Raw genomic sequence first — 19,892 nt, forward strand, 5'->3', positions numbered from 1 at the left:
AAATACCCAGATTTACAAAGTAAGATTGGTCGATAAGAGCTACATTCAGTTGGATCGTTGTCCTTTTTCAAATACATTGTAATAATGGCTTTATTCCAGAAATAGGAACTTCACCTGTGCTCCAAACTTCTTTTAATACTTCTACCAGAAGTGTGATAGTTATAGGTGTGAGAATCTTATATATCTCTGATGGAATAAAATCCGGCCCTGGTACTTTCCCTATAGGCAAGCTGGTGATATTCACCATAATCTCATCGTCCAGTAGTTCATTATCATTCCTTGTTTATTTGGGTAGGCCTGCAGGTTCTAAGTAATCCTTAATGTTGTTTAGACTGCACTGAGACTCCTCCCGATACAGTCCAAAGTAATGCATCATAATAGATAAAATATCGCTGTGTTTATTGCAGACTCTGCCTGTGGCATCTTTGATGTGTAATGTCAGTTCTAGATGTGTCAGCCCTTCCTAAATAAGCCAATAGTTTGCCAGATTTCTCCACTATCTCACAATTCCAAGCTTGTAGTTGAAAAGCTTTCCTATTTATGCGAGATGTTAAAAGGGTGGAGATACCCTCAGCAGTCCCATAATCTGTAGTTATGTGGCATGAGTTGCCCCAGAGCAAGATGCAAGATGCAATTTGCGCCATATGCAACTGATTGTGATTCTTCAATTGACCTCTAGTTGATCATTCCTCCTCATTATCTGTCCTTGAGATAAGAGCAAGAAATGATTGTGAGATACCCCTAAGTTAGGCTTCAGCGTATCCTGTATCAGAAAGGAGTGATCTAAACCAAGATTAGTTACAAGAAACTCCTTTGTGCAAATGTGGAGATATTGAACGTAATCGGTATGATCTGACATATATTTCTTGAAGTATGACCGAAGCACATTGGTGTAATGATAGGTAGATTAACTTCACTAAGTTCTAACATTATATTGACAAAAATTCACAGATTGGAGTTATTCGGAGTGTAAACGCTTACCAACACAAGGTGGCTCCTATCATGATGACCAGTTATTTCTGCCCTTACTCACCTTCCTTCGTGATCTATTTTTGATCTTATGACCCTGAGTGATTTGTTAAGAATTATAATGGCGACTCCCCTCTGACCTGAACAGAATGTAGCACTAACCGTAGCATACATTTTTGGTGCACTGTACCCCGACAATACTGATATGTAGCATGACTATTAGCCTCTCTTCTAGAGAGTTGCATCTCTTGAAGAGTTAAGATATCTGGCCTCATAGAACAGCCCTCCGAAAAAATCCTTGCTTTCTTCCTCCCCCTTTTAACCCATTTATATTCCAAGATATGATCTTAACCATTTTGTTTTATTAACATTTTAAGTCTCCTGAACAACACACATTCTAGGTAGAATGCATACACCCTCCTTTGGCAAAATCTAAAAAATCTGAAATCAAAAGAGTATCCTACTATTGTAGCACCATGTCACCACTCTCTTTTCCTTTTTTCCTCCTTCCACCCCTCCTCCTTCCTCCTCTCCCTAACCCTGAAGACCTCATTCCCCTTAGGTACCTGACATACCTCTAGCTCGGCAAGCCTAGGGAGTGGGACTCACCCACACCGGTCTGATTTCACTAAGGACATCTAGGCAATATTTAGAGTGCCACCTCTCACCGTCAAAGTTTTAACTCCACCCAACCAAACAATAAAATCTTCCACCACCTATTGCAGCATATTTTACACAAAGTATGTATATGAATCTGAGACCTACCCCTTGCTACAGTTTCAGTGAGGAATACCCTTGGAGTCCTGGAAGTGTTTAGCGGTCTCTGGCTAAAAGAATGTTAGAAAGGAGCTTTTCCAGTTGATTCTCAAAGACTACCCCCATGGATAGATGCGGCTTTTAACTTGGGGATGAGCGACTGCATTTCCCGCATCTGTGTTGTGGTCTCCCAGGCCAAATCCTAAAGAATAGTGAATATTCATCTGGAACATTGAACCCTCTGTGTTCCCTAGCAATTGAAAGAATTGCATCCTTAATCTTGTACCCTGAAAGAAACAATGATAGTACGAGGCCTGTTTCCAGGCTTTGGTGGCCCAGACAGAATCATGTACGTGAACAATGGAAAGTGTATCATCTCCTCATGAAGGATTATCCATGCTACTCAAGAGTACATATGTTTGAAGAAAGTGAGCAGTCTATTTAATCATTGCGCATCAGATTGGGCAACATCTCAAGCATGTTTTGTGTCTTCCGGCACTCCATCTATGCGCAAGTTTGAGCTTGTGGAATTGCTTCTCTAAATCCTCGCGTTTGCGCTTGTGAAGCTTAATTTGCTCTGTAATCACTTTGTGCTTGCCCTCCGTCCGGGTTGTCTGCTTTGCCAGTCTCTGTAGTTTAATACCACTTGCTTTATGTGCGTCTGTGAAGTCACTGAGTTGCTGCTCAATGGAAGGTACTTTAAGTTCTAAGTTCTCACATTTATCAGCTTGAACGGGCTCGTTCTTTTAACAGATTGATTTTTTTTCAGAATAGTTTTCAATAGGGACTTAGTAGACAAAGAAGCTGAGGAGCAAGAAGAAACTTCCCCCGTATCCTCTGTTTCAGAGGCAGCAGACACTGACGGGATAATAGGTTGGGCAGGTTTCTCATAGCCCTCTTTCCTGCTGTCGTTGTAAGGTCTTGTTTTCTGAAGCCCTGGTTCAGATCTTGGCTCAGGGAACCAAGACATATGAGGCACAGCTTTGCGAGGTACTAAAATTAGGCTGAGCCTCCTGTGATTCACGCATCCGGATCGCTGTTTTCTTGGCCTCAGCTTTAGAGAGAACATAAAATGCTCTCTCATTCAGAACATTCAGGAGGCTCCGTTTTGGTAGCAGAAACTTAGCCTGATCCCTATTGGTGAGTTTCTGCAGTGCGCATGGAATTTTGTGGTCTGATGAGTTCTGATTTCCAGCCGTGGGGATTAATTTACAAGTCCCTCCAACAACTGCTCCTGGAGACTGCTCCACCCAAGAACCTCCGGGGGGGTTGGGGGAGGTGGGATAAAGAGAGTGTTGATACAGTTGTCACCTCCTTGCTTGCACTAATGTCAGAGTTGCTTGTAATTGCCTCCCTTACACTGTCACTGGAGCTCAGGTGAGCTTGGTTGCATGAGGCCTGGGAGAGATGCGGAAAGAATGCTGATACCATGTTCTCAGCTACAGTAGTGCTCTTAGATTGCAGCCCACCCTGTCCCAAAGCTTCTGGGCTATCTCTGTTAGAAAAACTATCTGTTTCGTCTAGGCGGGGCGGGTTGAGTACCGCTTGTTAGGCTTACTAAGTTGTTGCCCTGCAAATTTCTTCCCGGAGATTTCTCACCATCAGTCCTATTGGCCATCGTTATTGTGCTGCTGCCACAGTCAGTCTCCACTTCTGCCGTGACTCTAGTCTTGGCCTGAGAGTGTCTTACTTAAGCCCGCCCCCCGTCTACCTCTGTCAGTACTGAGCTTGTTAGGTTTGCTAGGTTTATAATATTTACACAAATCTAGGTTAGAATTACTAGGGTTTCTATTTTTGAAGCCGCTAGACCTGGTTTTTATGCTAGCCTTTATCTAAATCAGAAAAAAGGTGCTGCCTCCCCAATTGGCGCTGTATTACAGTCCCAAGTTCACAGTTATAGAAGTAGCCCCCCCAGGGGCAAAAATAATTCTCCTACCATGCAAGCAGTTGACTTCAGGCATTTCAAGTACCTGTTGATGATTCCTGGAGCTTCCTTCACGTGCTTCATGCGCTTCACTGTATGATTCGAACAAGGAGGGCCAGCAGAAGCAAAAAGCCCAGCTAGGGCTCTGAGCCCAGCCAAGTTCTTCCAGTTTCAGCTATTTCCAGCTACTTCTGGGTATGTCCTTCACCGTCTGCCCCTTGCAAGTTGATTGCGGTTGGGAAACTCTGCATCTCCCCTCATAGGAACCACGGCTCTGCTCTGTTTACCTTTTCTTCTGTCCTTCTTGTACTTACCAGCCTTGGGGCAGAATCAATAAGCACAGGTGGTGGCAGTGTTCACCAGTGCTCCTTCGATGTCAGTCAGCATCTACGTCAGGATGGGAGCTGTCAGTCAGCAAAAAAAAAGAGGCTCTGCTCAACCGGAGCTGTGGAGCTCCTGCTGCTGCATTTGGCATGCCGGCTGCCATATTTCCCTCTTTCTCTCTCTCTCTCTCTTTCTCAGCCCACCAGAATGCCCCCAGAAAAATACTTTAATTGTGCGCATTTTGTCACTCTCAATTTGAAAGTTTCATTTATAGACACAGTCTGGAGGAGCAAATCAGCTGTCTGGGGTTTTGACTTCTAGATTCTGCCAAACTATTGTGACCTCTGCTGCGCTGTCTAGTAGAGCCACTGCCCACGCCCTGTTCTTAAGTAATGTTTTCAATATGTGTGGCATATTTCTCTGAAATTTCAGCAACCTTCTTTTTGAATTTGGGTTTTTGTTGTGAAAGTTTCTCTTCCTTTTTTATTATTACATCAGATGAGCATTGTAAGTGGTTCTTTGGTTTCACTCACTTTTCTGTTCTATTTTGTGACTGCCCACCTCTCTTGATCCATTTGTCAGTAGAGTCCTGAAAGGACCGAGAAGGGCGTGTATCAGTATACTGACACCAGTACGTTTTTTTAAAATTATCACGGTTACATAAAGTGTAACGTTTCTCAGAGGTCTTCGAATGAGGGGATTCTCCCTGTGATTTAACTTTGTCTTTCTTTGTTTTTTGTTTATCCCAGGGTTTTTCCTTTTTTTTTTTTTTTTTTTTTTTTTTTTTTTAGAGTTGCTGTGCTTGCTTGGTGTTATCCTTTTTGGCATTACCTTTAAGCTGTGGCTTATTTGGTCTGGCCCCCAAATGATCCCGACCTATACTAATTTAAGTCTCAGAAATTATTTATGGTAGTTGGCATTCCTGATCTATTGAAAGGACTTTTGCAAGTCATTGGCACACCACCAACACTGCTGCTTTCCCTGTAATATTTCCTAAAATAATTGAGGATACTGTGGCAAAGTTGCCCATTAATTTAATCCCAAATACAGGGCTGGGGCAGCCCCATGTTCATTTTTAATTTGTTTTACTCTCCCTGGGAGAACCAAAGGAGATGGTGTACCATGCGTTTTGGTATATATTGCAGCAAAAACTGTGCCCCAAGTTGCACAATTAGGGTACCATTCCAAATGGCAAGCACATTGTGAGAATTCTTTGTTTATCTTCAGGCTCTGTATTGGGGAAATACTGCTTCCAGCTGTTTTTAATTTTTTTAGCAATCCAAAATGGAATTTCTTCTGGTTTGGTGGGAAATCTACCCATAATTGCATTAATAGTTATTGGGTTTAGCCCAGGTGTAGCCAGTTGTTGTTGGACAGCTAGAGCAGCCTTTGCTAGGGTAGTATAATCTTATTAACTTATTGTATAATGGGGTCATATCCGCTGCATGTAAATTTTGTACACTAGGATACAAGGTGTAGGCAGCTAGGACTGGGCATGTGGCCCCGTCGTTATTTAGGGGACCCAGTCGAAGGTTTTCAACAGTGTGTAGAAGGGCGCCTTGGAACCAATTTTGATGTCCCTAGTATGTTAATGCTATTTCTAAGTAATTATATGTTTTGTATTGTTGTGGAATATTTGCTACTATGTATATATGAAATGTATTTGTATTGGCAACAACTGCAGGAAAATGTACCCATGGATAAAATGTTTCTGTTCTGTACTATTCCTGTGCCTCAACCACAAATGTAACATCTCCACCCCGAATAGGTAGCCCGTTTGCAAGTAAATGTTGTGTGACAGCATGTCTACACTTTACTGGAATAACTAGTGGATTCCACATTGAAACAGAAGTCAGAAATACAAAATACCAAGTGGGGTATCCTTTTAAGAGTTTAAGCATGAACAACCTACAGACTAATGTAGGTGCTACCTATATAGCTGAGGATGATATTTCCTTAATACCACAGAGGTTTCTGTATAAAAGGTGAATAGGGCACCTTAGACATACAAGAGAGAACTACTCCAGAGATCCGTTAGATAAGTACCTGACCTTGATATGTTGGTGGCACCATGTTATGCGCTTCCTACTTTGGTAATAGGACTGTGTGTTCAGGACATAAGCGTGTGAGACTGAGTGCACCTCACCCCCTTATTAGTTGTTGGCCCAACTCCTGGCTAGTTCAAAGTGCCTCACCCAAACCTGTCAGAGTAAAGGTGATTACAGCAACCTGAACATGACACTCTGTGTCCCGAGGGAAGTCGTAAAAACAGACCGTACCCCTTTCCCTGAGAAACAGATGCATGCCAAGGTGAGACACAAGAAGCAAAATACGTTTTTAATACATTTGTTGAAGCAATCTGGTAAAAAAAAAATCATGTGCTGCGATATTAAGGCAGATGAAACAAAGCAAAGTAACCAACATTATGATCAGGGTGAAAAAGATGAACAACCCCACCATGCTGTGTGTGGTTCTAGATGTTCTAGAGATTCCTAAATAATCCTATGTCTGTTTCTGAGAGCATAGTGGTTGTAACCCTCTGCCTGGTCCGATCCAAGGGGTCAGCGCCAGCCCCATACCTGACTAGAATATCAGGAATTGGCCTGTTGTGTAGAGTGCAATCTTCTTAGGAAGCTGGAAGTTAAGCACAAGCAAAACTGCCTGTCATGCAGAACACGTGTGTAGGAAGCTGGCTCTGTATGTACTATCTCAAAGTGAGAAATAGTGTGCACAGTGTCCAGGTGCTGCCCAGCAGGCTTGACAGAGGGAACAATAGATAATACTAATGCTCTATTTGTGGTAGTGTGGTCGAGCAGTTAAGCGTATCAGAGGGTAGTGTTAAGCATTTGTTGTACACACATAAGCAATAAGTGAGAACACACACTCAATGACTTAACTACAGGCCAATAGGTTTTTATATAGAAAAATATTATTTTCTTAATTTATTTTAGACCTACAAGATTCAAATTGCAGGTAAGTACATTAAATGTAAGGTACTTTGCATAGGTATAGTTAGGACTTTGAACCAAAACAGTAATGTGCACAGTTTTTCATAAAATGGCTATAAGCTATTTTAAAAGTGGACATACTGCAAAATTCAACAGTTCCAGGGGGAGGTAAATACAGTTAGGTTAATGTGGTAAGTAAATCACTTACAAGTTCAGTCTCCGGGCCATAGTAGCCCCTCTGTTGGGGGTTCAAGTCAACTCCAAACACCCAGCACCAGCAACACAGGGCCGTTCAGGTGCAGAGGTCAAAGAGGAGCCAAAATAACATGGGCACCTATGGAGACAGGTGGTGCTCCGGTTCCGGTCTGCTGGCAGGTAAATACCCGCGTCCTCAGGGGGGCACACCAGGGGGCGTTTGGTAGAGCACTTGGGGGGGGCCCAAGTAGGTACACAAAGCACACCCTCAGCGGCACAGGGTGGTTGGTGCAGTGGGTAAACAGGGCGTCAGGTTTGTAATAGGATTCAATGGAGGGACCCGGGGGTCACTCGGACATTGCAGGCAGGGCACAGGGGGGCTTCTCGGGCCAGCCACCGACTGGGCAAGGGTGAGGACCTCCTGCTGGTCACTGCTGCACCAGTGGTCGGTTTCTCACAGGCCTGGGGGCTGCGGGTGCAGTGCTTCTCCAGGTGTCGGATATCTTCGTCCCGGGCAGTCGCGGTCAGGGGGGTCCTGTGGATTCCCTTTGCAGGCGTCGTCGTGGGGGGTACAGAGAGGTTAGCCCAGGGTGGACACGTCGTCAGAATCGCTTGGGGATCCTTTCTGGGTCAGTGTTTTTTCTGGACACTGGCCAGGGGCTTCGGGTGCAGAGTAGTGTGGACTCACGCTTCTGGAGTGAGGTAATAGTCCCTTTAAAGATGGTTTCTTCTTGCTTGGTTGGACAGGTCCGCTGTCCACAGGAGTTTATGGTCCTTTGCAGTTGCATGGCAGTCCTCTACATTTTTTGTGAAAGAACACTGGTGCTGGGGCCTGGTTAGCAGGGTCCCAGCACACTCTCAGTCAAGTCAGCATCAATATCAGGCAAAAAGTGGGAGGGTAACTGCAACAAGGAGCCATATTCCTGCAGCGTGCCAGGACAGGCATGACCTGAATGCCCTCTACCCTCTTTGGGTCAGTGTATAGTTTATGTAAAAACCCATGCCACATTGGAACCACATTTCTGATGTAATCCTGCGTCTCGGAGATAGAAGCATGTCATGAACTGCGCGTAACAGCCTTGGACAAAGCATACAGATTTTATGTAATACAAAGGCTGATTAAAGGAGGAGTGGCCTTCCTAGAATGAAGCAGCTGATAAAATGTGCATAGCCATTGCTGAAAAGCAGTCTCACTAATCATGATGAATAAAACACAAACTGTAAAACTAAACTTAAACAGGGGTGCCCAACTTGGGTACTAAAGGGGCCTCAAAACAATTTAAGAGCATCTACTCAAAATACAGTTATTTGGCCCTCTTGGAATCTGTCAGATTTATCAGGACTTAATCACTAGGATCATAATTAGAAACCTGCAAAAATATACTTGCAAAGTACTATATCACTGGTGCATGGAACAATGCTGAATGTTAAAAAAACTTTTGTTTTGAGAAAGATTTATCAGCTATAAGTAATGTAAAATCCGGCAATTGACTCTAGGAGATCTGTTAGACTTCCTCATCAGGATTAATTCTTATCATTAAGATGCCTTTCTGAACTTTATGCTGCAACATAAAGTTCAGAAAGGCATCCCCCCTCTTCATCCCCCAGAAGTACTGCAGAGCGGCACTTCTGGTCATGGGCTGTTGACTTAATTGTGAAACTGGGCTTTAGCGGGTTCAGGCTCCCCTAAAGTGGAAAGGTACAGACACGAGGAAGGTATCGAAAGGGGTTGTAATTTTTACTGGTGATCAGCAACAAGTTATATTTATGAATTGTGACTTGTTGGAAAATGAGCGTCAATGCAATTATGTATATATAATTTCTTGTAAGAGATTATTTTGCTAGAAGTGTAAATATCACAAGTGTACATGGTTGGTGAGCTTTATTGAACCTGTAGAACCACAATTGTATTTGCTTAAATAGTTTTTCAACACAAAAATGGGAAGAGGTATGTCTTTGCGGGGAAGTAGCATATGTTAACTTTGATGGCTGCCCTACATTTTGAGGAGCCTGTGTCAGATAACACTCTTATTACAAAATGCTATTTATATGAAATATCAGTGAAAAAAGAATACAAATTGGTTGGAAATTATTCTAATGTTTGAGTGAGTTATTGACAGTATTTTATTACTCATTGCAGACTTTCTTTAAAGCTAAGTGATTATTAATCTCATTGATGAATGATAGTAAATAAACAACTTCCAGGACGGGGAGATGTTGGTTTATAGTATGTTTCATATATCCTGTGTGAGGGGTTGCAGTGAACCTATTAAGATTTGTATAATGTCACATTATGGTAATCTGCAATGGAGTTGATCTGATAGAGACTTCTAGCTGCAGATTCCTTACGTTTGAATTTCCTGGCGTCTCCTTGGAATCCAGAATTGTTTGGCTGACCAATACCCTGCGCGCGCCATTGGGTGGCATCTTTAGGAAGCTGGCCTGGTGTGTGGTGGGTACCTAAGGTATTTGCACCTTATACCAGGTCCAGGTAGCCCCTATTAGTGAAGTGTAGGCAGTGTCTAGAAGCCAGGCTCTGTAGAGATAGCTGTGGATGAGCAGCCAAGGTTTATCTAGGAGACCTGCAAAGCTCATGCAAAACCACTGTAGTCACACAGCACTTACATACATGAAAAAAACCTCAGTTATACAAAACTGAAGGTACTTTATTTTTGGTCACACAATACCACAAAATGCTAGAAGGGCAACCCTCCAATAGGAGGTAAGTAATACACTAAATAGATACAGTAGTAAACAGCAATAGACATAGAAAAGGTTAGAAAACAGTGCAAATAGCAATAACCAATAGTGACCCTAGGGGGACCCCAAACCATCTACAAAAATAATGAAATGCAAACACAAGACCCCCACCTAGGTAAGTGGAAGGTGTAGAGGGCAGCTTGAAGTACCAGAAAACCACAGAGGTAAGTAACACAGTACCCGCCAGCGACCAGGAAAGCAGGAGTAAATCACTGGAATTTCCCCAAACCACCCAAAAGGAGGAAAAAGAAGACACCTAGACAAGACTGCAAGAAACCAGTGGTGGATTCCTGAAGAAGAGGACCTGTGGCAAGAGGGGACCAAGTCCAAAAAGTCACAGTGGAGTCCAGGAGGAGTAGGAGCTACTACCCAGCCAACTGTACTTGCAGGAGTTGGTCGGCAGTGAAGAAGAACAGGTCAGCACTGAGAAGATGTCTCACGTTGGAGTGAAGATTGCAGATGGGTGTTGGTGCATGAATTCCACCAACAAACATTGACAAAGGCAAACTCCTGGTTAGTGGGAAATTGGTTCTTCCGGGGACCAGCAAGGCTTTGGAGGACTCAACCCAGGTGGGGGAGTCACATGGACCCGCAGCATCGCAAGGAGTCCACAGGAGCAGAGGCAGCACCCACAGGAGTCCCACAGAACGGGGACACAGCAGTCGGAGAAGGAGCCCACGCAGCACTACAGGAAGGGATCCCTCGCCACAAGGAAACCACGCAGAGGGCTGTGCAGCACAGGAAGGAGTGCTGGGGACTGGAGCTACTCGTCGCCTTAAGATCCCTTGGAGGAGATGCAAACAAGCCTTGGCAGCTGCAAGAGATGCAGTACACGGGGGTGCTGTCCTGTTTTGGAAGGCAAGGGCTTACCTCCACCAAAGGTGCACAGTTGGCAGCCAGGACTAAGAGGACAACTCTGGAGCACCACCCGTGATGCAGAGTCCACTCAGCTCAGGATGAGAGGAGATCCACATAGCCAGTCATCGTTGCAGCAGGTGACTCCTTCACTCCATGGGAGATTCCTTCTTCTTGTGTAGGCTCAGGAGTTGCTGACTTCTGAGTATGCATGGCTGGGGAAATGTTTCAAAGCTGGCAAAAGTGGAAACAAAGTTGCAGAAGAGTCTTTTTCGTTGATTGCCGCATTGTCGGTTCTTGGAGGGTCCAGTTGCAGTTCCAGCGGCCAGAAGTTGAAGTGGAGGTTGCAGAGGAGTCCTGCTGGAATCTTGCAAGCCGAATCTGAGGACCCACCCAAGAGAGAGACCCTAAATAGCCCTGAAAGGGGGATTGGTCATCTAGCCAGGTAAGAGCCTGTAAGGAGGGGGCTCTGAAGTCACCTGCCTGGCCTGGCCACTCAGATGCTCCCAGAGTTCTCTTCCAACGTTGGAAACAAGATGGCAGAACCCAGGGACCTTCTGGAGGATCTTTGATCATCACCCCTGGGGTGGTGATGGACAGGGGAGTGGTCACTCCCCTGTCCATGGTCCAGTTTTGTGCCAGAGCAGGGACTGGGGGTCCCTGAACCGTTGTGGACTGGTTTATGCAGGGAGGGCACCAAATGTGCCCTTCAAAGCATATCAGTGGCTTGGAGAGGCTACCCCTCCCAACACCTATTTTCAAAGGGAGAGGGTTTTACCTCCCTCTCCCAAAGGACCTCCTTTGTTTTGCCTTCCTGGGTTTGATCAGATCAAGCATCAGGAGGGCAGAAACCTGTCTGAAGTGTGGCAGCAGCTTGGACTGCCCGGAAAACCCTGTAAGACTGGTGTTAGCAATGCTGGAGGTCCTCTTAAGAGCACCTTGAGTGTATGGAATCATACTTCCAATACTTGCAATAGTATTGGCGTATGCTTCCGATATGTTTGATACATGTTCGGTGTTACCATTATGTAGCTGGACATAGGTAGTGACTTATGTCTATTACATGTGTAAAATGGCATCTCCACACTCACAAAGTCCAGGAAAATGGAACTGGAGTTCGTGGGGCACTCCTGCTAGTGCATGGGTGCCCACACACACAGGTACCTGCCCTCTGGGCTGAGATGACCTACCATAGGGGTAACTTACAGTGACCTGGTACTGAAAAGCATGCATGCATCCTTTCACGCAGGCTGCAGTGGCAGATCTGCAGAAGACTTTGCATGGGCACCCGATGGTTGGCATAATACATGCTGCAGCCCATAGGGATCCCCTGGTACCCCACTGCCCTGGGTACCTAGGTACCATATTCTAGGGACTTACATGGGGCCACCAGTATGCCAAATGTGGGGTGAAAAAGGTTCCAGCAACCAAGTTTAAGAGGAGGGAGCATAATCACTGGAATCCTGGTTAGCAGGACCCCAATGAACAGTCAAACACACTGACAAACAGGCAGAAAGTGGGGGTAACCAAGCTAGAATGAGGCTACTTTCCGACAGCCTCGCTTGAATCCGTGTGTGTTATTCAGATCCGCGTGGCATCTTTGGAGCCACCTGTGACGTCATGGTCGCCTATAATGGCACCACCCCAGCGCACATACGTCAGTTATTTTCCTTCCACGCCAGTTAAGCGGAGGTCCAGGATCGTGCTATCCTCTGCCTGTTCTTGCAGGCCTTTTAAAAAAAAAAAAAAAACTTTTTTGTCAAGTCTTTTGAAGGCTGTGCAGGATGACATCGAGAAAGACGAGGGTCAAGCCGTGCGGCACCTACCATCGCACCATGTCGGTGACGGACCTCTATCAGGTATGTCTTTGGTGCCTCGACAGAGACCACGACTTGAAGTCGTGTTCCAACTGCTGGGCCATGGTTCTGGAAGCTCTGAGAGAGCGGTCTCTGAATCTCATGGCGGCCCGGCAGTTGACTTCGGTTGGCATGACTCCTAAGAGGTCACAGTCCCAATCCAGGAGGAAGTCCTCCAGGCACTCGGGGAAGAATCACAAGAAGAAGTCGTCCACGTGGACTTCGACTTTGCCACACCCATCGGCTGATGCGGCGCCTCAGGAACGTCGACGTTCCAGGCATGATTCCACGGAACCGATGCCAGGCCAGCTTCGAGTCTCACCCCCCCTCCCTCCCCCCCCCCCGTCTGGGAGCCGGAGCGACCTCCGCTCAGCTCAAAGAGTTTCACAACACCATGCACCTCGTATTTGAGTGGGCTGTCCCCGCAGGCATGGCTTCGGGCCCTGCGGGTTCAGCAGGGGCCCCATTGGTTCAACGCCAGCAGCTTTGGCGCCATTGGGGACTCTAGGATCTGATACCGGATCAGGGGCGGTGCCAAGTTTACACAGTCGACCTCCTCCGGCATCACTCCCGACGTCGACACTCCCCACTCCACCAGCGCCCACCCATGGAGCGATCCCCATCCTTATCCCAGATGATCCAGAGCTGGAATTACGTCGTATGACACTGCTTCTGACTTCAGTGGTGCAACCAGGGGCCAGATCAGTACCTGAGGCCTTTTTGAAACAGTCAGGTACAGGGGAGGAATGGCAGGGGTCCTATGACCCTTTAAAGTATGGATCGGAACATATAGATGAGGTATGAGGAACTAGGAGAAGCCAGTGGCTACTTCTCAAGATAATGGCATGCTCTCACCTACTGTGGCTACAGAGGTGAGAGCTTCATATGCTATGGTGGTTTCTAGGGCAGCTGAGGTCTTGGACCTAGATATGCCTATGGGGCCAGTTAGGACTAACCTCCTGACTGAGCTGCTTCAGCCAGGGGGTTCCACATTGGAGCCAATGTTACCCTTCAATGAAGCACTCACTGATGTCCTGCTGGGGATGTGGTCCAAACCCAGCACAGGGCTCCTGTTAATAGAACTTTCGGCCGCTGCCATAGACCAGCTCCAAACTATCCTAGTTTCCTCACCCAACACCCCACCCGGAAAGCTTGGAAGTCCAGACCTCCACTTCCCATGGTGCCTTCCCTTCCGCTCCCCGGATAGGGAATCGAAGAGGCTGGATCAGCTTGGAAAGAAAATGTTTTCTTAGTCCTGTCTGGCATTAAGGTCCATAAACACCTGATGCCTATTGGGCTGTTTTCTCCTTACTTTGTGCGATATGGTGGCACACGTGCTGTCCCAGGTCCTAGAGGGCATGCGGACACTCTCACACAAGCTGTAAAAGATGGGAGAGATGCAGCCAAGTTTTTGATATGGTATAGTTTGGACATGGCCAACTAGCTGGGTAGGGCAATTTCATCGACACTGGCCCTTTGACGCCATGCCTGGCTCTGTACGTCTGGCTTTTCGGGGGATGTCTAGGCAAACCTGTGGCTCTTTGATGGCTTGTGCCTATTTGGAGAAAAGGCAGTCTTGGCGCTTGAGCGGTTTAAGGACTCTCGAGCTACAGCCAGAGCTTTGGGCCTCTTGGCACCTGCTTGCTAGCAGTCGGCCTTTCTTTCCCTCTATGCCTCCATTAGAAGGATGGCTGATGGAGGATCATTCAGTCGTGCTCCACAAGGAAATTACAGCTCACTTGGCCAAGGGAGCCATAGAAAGGTTCCCAATGTCAGAAGTAAGTAGTGGTGGTTAGTTCCGCTACTTTTTGATTCCCAAAAAAAAAAAACAAGGGTCGTATCCCTATCTTGGATGTAAGTGACTTCAATCTCTTCCTCAAAAAGGAGAAATTAAAGATGCTCACTTTTGCGCAGGTCTTGTCTGCCCTAGACCAAGAAGACTGGATGGTACTTTTGGATTTGCAGGATGCATATTTTCACATCCCCATCCTGTCTGCCCACAGGCGCTACTTTCAGTTCAAGGCGGGCCGCGAGCACTTTCAGTTTACCATGCTTCCTTTCGGTCTCACCAGTGCCCCTTGGGTGTTCACCAAAGTGATGGCGGTGGTAGCAGCTCATCTGTGTAGGTTAGAGATTTCAGTCTTCCCCTACCTCAATGACTGGCTGTTGAAGGCTTCTACGCCCCAGGCTCTTGTCAGCTACCTTCAGACGACGGCGAACCTCCTGCAGTCGCTGGGGTTCACTGTAAACGTACCGAAGTCACATCTGACTCCCTCTCAGAAGCTCCATTTCATTAGAGCCGTTCTGGACACAGTGCAGTTTGGAGCCTATCCTCCTGAGCAGCGAGTCCAAGATATTTAGGTTATGATACCGATGTTTCGGCCTCTATCCTGGATTTCGGTGAGACAGACTTTGAGGCTGTTGGGACTACATCCTGTTAGTGCAACATGCCAGATGGCATATGAGGGCTCTGCAGTGAGACCTGGAGTTCCAGTGGGTTCCGCATCAGTGGAAACTTACCGACACAATTCAGATCTTAGAAGGAACTGCAAAAGACCTGCAGTGGTGGTTAGTGAACTGCAGTTGGGTCAGAGGCAGACTCCTCTCCCCAACCAGATATCACAGTAGTGACAGATGCGTAACTTCTAGGATGGGGAGGCCATCTGGGAGAGGCAGAGATCAGGAGCCTCTGGTCTGTGGATGAATCAGGACTCCATATCAACTTATTGGAGCTCCTGGCAATCCGACTGGCATTGAAAGCATTTCTTCCTGTTGTAAAAGGGAAGATAGTGCAGGTGCTCATGGATACCATCACCGCAACGTGGTACTGCAACAAACACAATGGTGTCTGGTTGTGGACCCTTTGTAAAGAGGCCCTGCGTCTCTGGACATGGCTGGGACAGCAGGGAATAGCCCTGGTGGTTCAGCATCTGGCAGGTTCTCTGAACGCCAGGGCGGATGTGTTCAGCCAATTGTGCCTAGCGGATCACGGATGGTATCTCCATCCGGAGTTGGCGCAAGGACTATTTCAGCATTGGGGAGAGCCTTGGTTAGATCTTTCGTCTCCGCAGATAACGCGCAATGTCAGCAGTATTGAGCGTTGGAGTTTCCAAGTAGGCAGTGCTCGGCAACTCTTTTAGTTACAAGTGGAATTCAGGCCTCCTGTACACCTTTTGGCCCACACCACTTCTTCCAGAGTTCTCAAGAAGATCAAGAATGACTGGGCCCAAGTAATCCTAATGGCTCCGGATTGGGCAAGGAGAGTTTGGCATTCCAAGCTTCTGAAAATGAGCATCAATCCTCCAATCAGGTTGCCCCTTCAGGAGGATTTTCTGTTGCAGCAGCAGGGGAAGGTTCTCCACCCGAACCTGTGAAAAAAGCGTGGAGATTGAGTGGCGACAGTTGATGACTTTTGACCTTCCTCCAGAAGTCTGTAAAGTTATTTTGGCAGCCACTAAAACAGTATACGCCTGGCGTTGTAACGCTTTGTATATTATGGAACAAAAAGGTCTATTGATCCTCTTTCTACTTCTCTTTCTGATATCCTTCTCTTTATTCTATCCCTTGCCCAACAAGGTTCTGCTTTGGGTACTCTCGAAGGCTATCTTTCTGCCATATCGGCATTTCTTTGGCTACCTGATCAGCCTTCACTTTTCAAATCTCCCATTGTGCATAGTTTCCTCATAGGGCTTGTACATATGTTTCCTCCTATGCCCTTTGTTGTGCCCCAATGGGATTTAAATCTTGCCCTCACGTTACTAATGAGTGCTCCTTTTGAGCCCTTACACAACTGTCCCCTCCGGATGCTCACCATCAACACAACCTTCTTATTGGCGATAACATCTGCCAAGAGGGTGAGTGAGATGCAAGCTCTTTCATCCAAGCCACCGTATTTCACCATGTTCCCAGACAAGGTGTCTTAGAACATGTGCCTCTTTCCTCCCTAAAGGGATGGCCCCATTCCATCTGGGTCAGAATATCACCCTGATCACCATTCTTTGCTCCACCGCATCCCTCTAAGGAAGAATAGCAACTCCACTGGCTGGACCCAAAAAGAGCATAGTCGTTCTACTTTGACCGCACAAAAGTGTTCCGGTTGGATGACCAACTCTTTGTGGGGTAGGTGGGAGCAAAGAAGGGTCGGGCAGTGCAGAAGAGGACCATTTCGCGCTGGGTCATTCTCTGCATCACGATTTCTTACACCCACCCATGCCTTTCCCCTCTGCGGATATGTCTAGTAGGGTTAGGGTTTATCCCTTGTAGAGCCCTGGCTTTGCACAGACGAACTGTTAGTTCTATCCATGACTGCGCTTCTGGCATGGTAGTTTGTGGGTAAAAGACATACTTGCCCCGGGGTGGTGTCTTTATAGGCGACCTTGACGTCACAGACTGCTCCAATGACGCTGACTGTGTCACGCAGAGCCGAACGACGCCACCCAATGGTGCGCACAGGGTACTGCTCAGTAAAAAATTCCAGATTTGAAACTGAAGCCAGGGAATTCAAAGGTAAGGAATCTGCAGCTAATTAGAGTCCCTACCAGATAATGCGTTACCGAAGGTATGTAACTTGTTCATCAGGGTGCATCCCTGAGGCAAATGAAAACCACACATTGCAGGAGGGGTAAGAACCCAGCACAACCCAGCTTCTTTTAGTTATGTGCTTCCAGTTCTATCAAGAAGCTAGGAGTGGGATTGAGGTTGTTTTTCCCCTATCCAAACCTGCCGTGCTACTCTCTCTGGCTCCTTGTTGGAGCCTGCAAGCTGCCAGCAAAGGAACAAAGTAAGTAAAAAAAATGTGGTTTCTCTGTGAATGTGTTTATGTGAGTGTGTTTATCCATGATTGGAAATGAATGATATTGAGTGAAAATGTATGTGTGTTTGAGTGTCAATGAGCGTGAAAGTGAGTGAGAATCTGAGTTTGAGTGTGCCGAATAAGTGAAAGTGAGTGCAAGCGAATGAGTGGAGTGTGAGTGCGTTATAAGGAGTGAGTAATTTCGAGTTGTGTGTGAGTATTAGGGGTGGGGGTGACTATGGATGAGAATCAGCAAGAGGAAGACTTGAGTGAAGGAGAAGAGAGTGAATGTGAGAGGAAGTGAGTATAAGTGAAAGGATATGTGTGAGTAAGTGTGTTTTTGCATGTTTTTTTAGTGTGAGTCTGCCACTGGCTATGGCATACGTAATACAATTCTGGGCTTATGGCAGCACCCAAGGTAACGTGCTGCTGTATGCACTTTGGAAATAATTCCTGGTATAAGGAATGGCACCCATGGCAAAATGCAGGCCCTGCCGTACTAGAAATAATTTTTGGCATGGAGGTCCCTGTAGAAAAATGCTGGCAGTTACCCAGTGGAGGAAATTCTTTGTATGGGGCATCCGTGGGAAACTGAGAGTACCCGTGCATTGCAGGTAATACTTTGCATAAGGCACTCGAGGCAAAATGAAGATGGTGAAATACTTTAAGTAATATTTGACATAAGGAGACACCCATGGCAGAATGCTGGTGCTGGCATACCAGAAGATAACTATTTTCCTCAGAGAGGGTAGCCATGGCATACTGGGGCTGAGGGGGATGGTTGGGGGAAACAAACTATGATAAAATGCTGGCTCTAAATTACTGGAGTTGATATTTTTACCTTCGGGCCAACCATGGTATATGGGCAGCCTCAGTGGCAAGATTCTGGTACTGCAACATTGTACGTAGTTCTTGTCACATTGGGAAACCCATAACAAAAGGTTGCCATTGGCACAATGAAGGCAGTTCTCATATGGGAAATTCTCAATGCAATTTTTTTTAAAACATGGGATTCACTCCTAGCAGTTATTACGCCCCGCCACTTTTAAAGATCACCAGCCGCCACTGTCCCCCTGTACTCCATTTTTTCTTGTTTGTTTCTATTTCTATTCTTGAGTCAATTCTACTCCATAGTTACATGAAAATCACTTTCTAGAGGACATTCTAGCGCTAGAGCTGTTCACTTTCCGTACCGCATTTAATAACAAACTTAGGACTTATGAATTTGTTGTATCATTTAATTTCTAATAATAACATATTTTTCTGATAGGAATGAATACCGGACACTTCGTCAAGCAATTATTGATATGGTTTTAGCAACAGAAATGACAAAACATTTTGAGCATGTCAACAAGTTTGTAAACAGCATAAATAAGCCTCTGTCGTCACTAGAAGAAAATACGGTAGGACACAAAAATGTGTATATCTTTTGCTCTAATTAGTTAATGCTACCATTGTATCCTTTCATATCAGTTTTGTTTTATCAACAGTAGTTAAAAGATATAGTTAACTTTGAGCGACCTCCCTTTGGATGAAAGGGAGTTAGTTTGTGTCCTATGACACAGCCAAGAAAACAAAGTGGCTTCTATGTGAGCGGGTGAACGGAGAGTTGGACAGATGGGCATCGGCCAGTTTCTACATAGGGCACTCTGTTTAATTTTACTATTGTGTAACTCCTTGTTCAAAAGCACTGACCTCTACCACAAGTGCCACGAGACACATTCTAGATTATTAAAGCGGTGTATGGTTAATTGCTTGACCTTCCTGTTTGACCAGGCTTATTATATAGCATATCTTTATCTTAGTGATTCTATGATAATTCCCAAGACTCCTATTATTTGAACTCTACTCTAATTGTAGGAAAAATCCTGTATAATCTGGGATTTATTGTGCAAGACAGACCAATGTCGTTTTGCCTCGGTTATAGTTTTTATGGTCTAGCTTGACAGTGCAGCTGTCGCCAGACAAAAATGTGAGAATTACTAGAGCGGTGCTTTGGCTTTGCCCGTGTCGTTAGCAGGAGTACATGTTTTGATTGAGTGGAGGTTGTGTGCTTCCGCAAAAAAAACAGTGCTTGCCTTACACACATCTGTGCTGCCTCAACTTGAATTTGCAGGGGAATACTCATGATTGTAATGCTATTACAGTGTTGTAGATAACTAGATCATTTAAGGTGTTTTTCTCTGGGAGCAGGGCAGTCATTAACGTACACGATTTGACAGTGCAACTGTCTTCTGATCTTTAAACTGTTCCACCATAATGTCACAGGTCTTTGCTTCCATACAAATACATATTAATTCCCATGCTATTTACTTATGTTGCTTTACATTACCATACAACACTCTTTTAAGGCCAGACATATTGTTTTTGCCAATACTTGTTCTTCTTAGAACATCCATCCAGAAACGTTTTTGGAGAGTCTTTAATTATCTTGCATGCCATCATACAGCTGTAACCTGCTGTTACACTGTGGTAGTTGCCATTTAATGTCAAGAGGGAGGTCTGTAAAAATG

The 19,892-nt window shown here is 45.7% G+C and overlaps 1 protein-coding gene across 3 annotated transcripts in view; it reads left to right on the plus strand.

The window, feature by feature from the left end:
- PDE8A (phosphodiesterase 8A) overlaps positions 1 to 19,892 on the plus strand; it is a 2,216,737-nt gene that overhangs the window by 1,966,979 nt on the left and 229,866 nt on the right. For all 3 annotated transcript variants that reach the window (XM_069222557.1, XM_069222555.1, XM_069222556.1), the window contains exon 19: positions 18,650 to 18,782. In XM_069222557.1, the coding sequence (XP_069078658.1) occupies positions 18,650 to 18,782 (133 nt within the window). The remainder of the gene's footprint in view (positions 1 to 18,649; positions 18,783 to 19,892) is intronic.

The sequence above is a fragment of the Pleurodeles waltl genome, chromosome 3_1, assembly GCF_031143425.1.
Source record: "Pleurodeles waltl isolate 20211129_DDA chromosome 3_1, aPleWal1.hap1.20221129, whole genome shotgun sequence".
In the NCBI taxonomy this organism is placed as follows: Eukaryota; Metazoa; Chordata; class Amphibia; order Caudata; family Salamandridae; genus Pleurodeles; species Pleurodeles waltl.